This window comes from Limulus polyphemus, unplaced genomic scaffold, assembly GCF_000517525.1.
Source record: "Limulus polyphemus unplaced genomic scaffold, Limulus_polyphemus-2.1.2 Scaffold2252, whole genome shotgun sequence".
Lineage (NCBI taxonomy): Eukaryota > Metazoa > Arthropoda > Merostomata > Xiphosura > Limulidae > Limulus > Limulus polyphemus.
Window position 1 is genome coordinate 169,635 of NW_013667862.1, and position 5,487 is coordinate 175,121.

The window sequence follows — 5,487 nt, forward strand, 5'->3', positions numbered from 1 at the left end:
AGTGGGAAGAAAACCTAACAGGTGCAGCTGTCATAGACACAGAACAAGAAGACAGTGACTTTGTCATAGAAGATGAAGACCTACTAGACCTAAGACCATTGAGTAGAGAGAAGACATGCAAAGATGTCAACATCAGTGAGGAATTGTGTGGCAAAAAGAAGAAAAAACCACGAGATCTACTGTGCCAGTATGCGAATGTCTTCACAGACAAATCAGGCATGACAAACCTTGTGCAACATAAGATCCAGATCATAACCTGGGATCCAGTCAAGGTGAAGCCATGTCAGATGCCCTATGCGATGAGAGACATGATAAAGCAGGAAGTTAGGAAATGTTAGAAGCTGGAATCATTGAGTATTCAAATTCAGCCTACTGTTCACCAGTGGTAACTGTGAATTAGAGGGATGGCTCAAACCACTTTTGCACAGATTTCTGGAAGTTGAAACTTCTGATGAAGTATGACTCCAAACCTATGGGCAACCCAGAGGCTATCATGGCAAAACTAGATGAGGCCAGATTCTTTTAAAAAAACCGACCTCAGTAAAGGTTATTGGCTGTTCACAATGAAGAGAGGATCTATAGAGAAGACAGCATTTGTGACACCAGATGGATGTTACCAATTTAAAAGGACACCATTTGGGTGAGTCAACTCAGCAGCAACATTCAACTGCATGAAAAGGTCGATTTTGCACAAAACCACCAATCTCAAGCATTATGTGGACGGTATTCTGACACACACAGCCAGATGGGAAGACCTGGAGAAACTTAGAGAGCTTCTCAGATGAGTGAAGGCAGCAGGTCTGACCACCTAAGTGCTACTTTGGCTATTCTGTGCTGGAGTCTATTGGACACAAGGTAAGTGACCGAAAGATAGCCATTGAAAAGGATAACCCACATAAAAGATATACCAGCTCAAACGACCAAGCAGCAAGTCAGATCCTTCCTGGGGTTAGCAAGATACTACAGAAAGTTCATCCCAAACTACGCTGAAGTTATTGCACCATTTACTGACCTGACCAAGAAAGGCTTACCCAACAAGGTGAAATGGGAACAACCACACCAGGTGGCATTCCACAAATTAAAGAACATGTTGGGAAGCTCACCAATTCTTAGAATGCCAGACTTCAACAAACCATTCATTGTTCAGCCTGATGCTTCAGACATTGGAATAGGGGCAATACTCTTACAATAACATGAAGACGGATTGTTTCCGGTAACGTATGTATGTAAAAAGCTATTGGGTAGTGAGCAGAACTATGCTGAGATTGAATGAGAGTGTCTGGCCATCAAATTTGCCATCCAGAAGTTACAGAACTACCTGTATGAGAAGGAGTTAATCATCCAGATGGACCATCTACCACTTGCATACATCCAGGGGTGCAAAATCGACAGTGTGAGGATCATGGGCATTATACCTCCAGAACTACAGGTTTTATATTGAAGGCATCAAGGGGACTGCAAATGTTGGTGTAGACTGTATGAACTAAGAATAGTCTTTGTATATAGTAAAAAAAATACATTGTAAATATTTTTATTGAAGAGAGACTTATTGTTGGATATACAAGACTGTTTGGTAAAAAGAGTTATTATTTAGTCCATTTAGTTATCTAATATTTAATGATTATTTAGTTTTCATAACAAGAGTATTAAAAGTAATTATTTTAAACATGGTAGTTATGACAACTTTCATTATGTAACTCGGTAAGAATCGTACATTGTGTGTGTAGTTCAATTGTTGTAATTTAATGTTACTTTACTCGATTGTTCAGTATTTTTCTCATTCCCTTAAGTGAGTATTGTTACATCATAGCATCTTGTAGTTTGCAGAAAGTTCTAGGCCTCAGTTGGGCGATGTATATATTTAGGTGACCAAATGAGTACAAGTTAATTCAGAAAACGTTAAGTTGGTGAAAGTGAGGTTAGACTGTGTGACTTAGTTTAGCCGTAACAAGCAATATTTAAAGTGAGTTTTACAGTGAACAAAAAAAAGAAGACAATTATTTGATGTTCTGGATACAACTGTGGTACCCTATGAGTCACGTAAGTGAATCTATTGAAGATTGTGCAGTAAGAAACATAGTAGATAAAAATAATTTGTCTTGTCAATTGAGTTCTAAAATTACTGAACTAGCCTGTGTGGACTTTTGACAAGAAAAAGGGAGAATTATTTAGAGTTTTAGATACAACTGTGATATCCTATAGTATAAAGAATTTTTGTACATACATTTGCCTTGTTTTGAATATATTATTTTAAAACAAGTGGATTGTGTGTTGTCCACTTATTGTTTGAATTTATCGCAAACAACTCACAGACACCTACTGTAAAAGTATCCCAGCCCATATTCACAAAACATGACAGTGTGGTGATATGGTACACATGAAATGAAAGAGATGACACAAACAGTGTTGAAATCTAAGCAAAATTAAATGCTTTAATGAAGTTGAAAGAAGATTATAGCTGATTCTCTAGCACTGGAGGTGTATTAAAACAACAGGAAATAAAAGATATTTAAATAAAAGTAGATTCAAACAACCTTAACCCAAAAACAAAGTTAAAATAACATAATATAAAATTTAAGGACAACAAGGGACCTGTTGTCATCCCATCTACTAAACTTTAAAATAAAAATAAAACACTCTAAACCAACCCTTGTCATTCAAATATTTACCTAGCCTTCCCTTATACTCACTTAAAGTTATTGCATCTACCACATCTGAAGGCAGCTCATTCCAAAGGCTAATCACCTTAGGTGAAGATGGCTCCTACCCTGCTAAAATATGTATTTGGGTACCCTAGTCCTACTATTCTCACCAATATGTACAATAGAAAGATGATACCTCAATGTGATCCCACTGAACTCTTTTTTTTTAAAAAAAAGAAAACAATTTCAGAGATCTTAACCTATCCTTGTATGACAAACTTTCCATCCAAGATATCATCTTAGTAGCCCTACTTGAACCCTTTTCAATATTTCTGTAGATACAACCTAAAATCCTATTTGCCCCCCAGTAGCACAGTGGTATGTCTCTGGACTTACAACGCTAGAAACCGGGTTTCGATACCCGTGGTGGGCAGAGCACAGATAGCCCTTGTGTAGCTTTGTGCATAATTAAAAACAAACAAAATCCTATTTGCCCTACCACTAGCAATAGCACACTACTTGATAGGCTTAAGAGAATGATCAACTAGAATATCAAGATTATTTTCTTCCATAACTCTATTAAGCTTATTCCTATCAAAATTATGTCATAATTCAAATTATGATACCTCACATACATTACATTGCATTTATTATAATTAAAGGTCATCTGCCTTTTATTTGCCCAAGTCACAAAATAATCCAAATGAAGCATACATGATATATAGATAAAAAAGAATACAGCACGATAAAGAATGGGCTTCATCAAAATGTCTTGGAGCTTAAAAAAAATAAGTGCTCTTTTCATAGGTTAAAATCAATCTCTATCAGAAATTTTCAAAACTGTATTGACAATACCACTTCTCTCTATCACTGAACAATCAGAAAATGGGCATCAGAAGGTAGAAGAATCCTGCTCAATGTGACAGACATAAGATAATTCTTCCATCCCATGAAACAGTAAACGTGTTGACCAAATAGTCTACAGAATGTAGATTGAATTTAGCACACAACTTCAACCAGGTTTAGGATGTTCCAGGTTAGAACTTAGGAAAATACAAAAATGATGTGGATAGTAAACATATACTATGTGAAGTTTGTGTTACGCCTCCAGTCGTTAGTTAATTTTCCGTAAATTCGTTCTGACGAAACTTTAGCGACACAAGTCCTTTTTTTAAATAAAACTGGTTTATTCTTTCCAAATACAACTTTACGATACACTTAATTTCAACAGTCGCTCTATAACAAACGTTATAATTCTCGACGAACGTTTCACGTGCCCAACGATATTCTCTCTGTCAGCATACATTCAATTACTCATCCTCCCCGTCGCTTCGTGGCCGGTCTTATATATACAAGACTATGCTATATCTAGAAGGATAACGAGATTTAAGGAAAGGACGTGAATGTTCGAGAACGACGTGATGTGATACTAGTCACATGACCTCGATGTCGTAACAATTGTTTGGTTTAGCTCAAAACCACACAGTAGGTTATCTGAACTCTGTCCACCACAGGAGAATGAATGCTGAGTTTTAGTGTTGAAAGTCCATAAATGTATCACTGGGGACAATGTGAGAGTGAGGTGTGTAGGATTTTCATACAAGTAGTTTGACTCAAAAGAAAAGAAAAACATCTTTTTTTAAATTAATTTTTTAGACATTTTTGTAGTCATTACATACTTATATGATTAAAGTCCAAGCAGTATATGAAGAGTAAAAAACAAAGAAACCAACTTGTTTGGCACAATGAACAATAGAATCTTTATTATTTGTTATAGCTAGCTAGTTTTAGTAACACTGTTACCACCATAAGGTTACGGAAACTAGTTTTCTGTAACTAATAATAAAGATTGTACCATTTACTTTGACAAAAAACATCGGTTTTTATGTGCTTTTACTCTTAATATTGTGGCACAATCTGCCTGAAAAGACATTATCCAAGCAGTAAAATTTATTAGAAATATAAAACTACATACATAACAATAGTATTTACAAAATAAAATTCTCATATGCATATTGTTCAGCCTAATTTTATAGTTTCTTGTAAAAAAATGCATTATAATATTTTATTATTATAAAAAAAACAAATACTGACCTCTAGAATTTTGTTAATCTCAACAGGAACTGAATCATTAACAGCAGCCAACACCATTGAAATGACAACCAGAGGGTAATAAGCCATAAATATAATGTAGTCTGTTTGTTTAACCACTTCATATTCCTATTTTTTTAAATGGAAAAAATATAATTTATAAAATAAAATATTGTGAATTACTTCATTCAAAAACTTAACAAAACCATTATTCATTGCCTTAAATCATAAATGAGAATAAAATACATCAAAAATAAATTCTATATTCAAACTTTAAAGTATATTTCACAATATATAACATAACATAATGTTTTGGGATAATACAGGTCCTATTGGTCCATCTTGGCTGTTCCAACTTCTAAACTAAATCTTAAAAAAATCTTAAAGCCAGCCTTTATCATTCATATACTTATCAAGCTTTTTCTTAAACTCACTTAAATTTACTACCTCTACAACAACTGAAGGCAAACCATTCCAAAGGCCAACTACCCTGTTAGAAAAATGAAACTGTCTTAGCTGAAGATGACTCATACCCTACCAAAATATATATTTGTGTCCCCCAGTCCTACTATTCTCACTGTTAAGTATGAAAAATGATGATACATCAACGCTATCAATTCCCTTTACAATCTTAAACACCTCAATCAGATCCCCCCCCTAGCTCTTCTTTTTTCAAGAGAAAACAATTTCAAATATTTCAGCCTCTCCTCACATGACAACCCCCTCCATCCCAGGCACCATTCTAGTAACCCTT

General features: G+C 34.9%; 1 protein-coding gene across 1 annotated transcript in view; it reads right to left on the bottom strand.

Annotated features, from left to right (window-relative positions):
- Positions 1 to 5,487, bottom strand: part of LOC106466418 (multidrug resistance-associated protein 1-like) — a 157,213-nt gene that overhangs the window by 135,035 nt on the left and 16,691 nt on the right. The window contains exon 5 of the mRNA XM_022394417.1: positions 4,737 to 4,862. Within this exon, the coding sequence (XP_022250125.1) occupies positions 4,737 to 4,862 (126 nt within the window). The remainder of the gene's footprint in view (positions 1 to 4,736; positions 4,863 to 5,487) is intronic.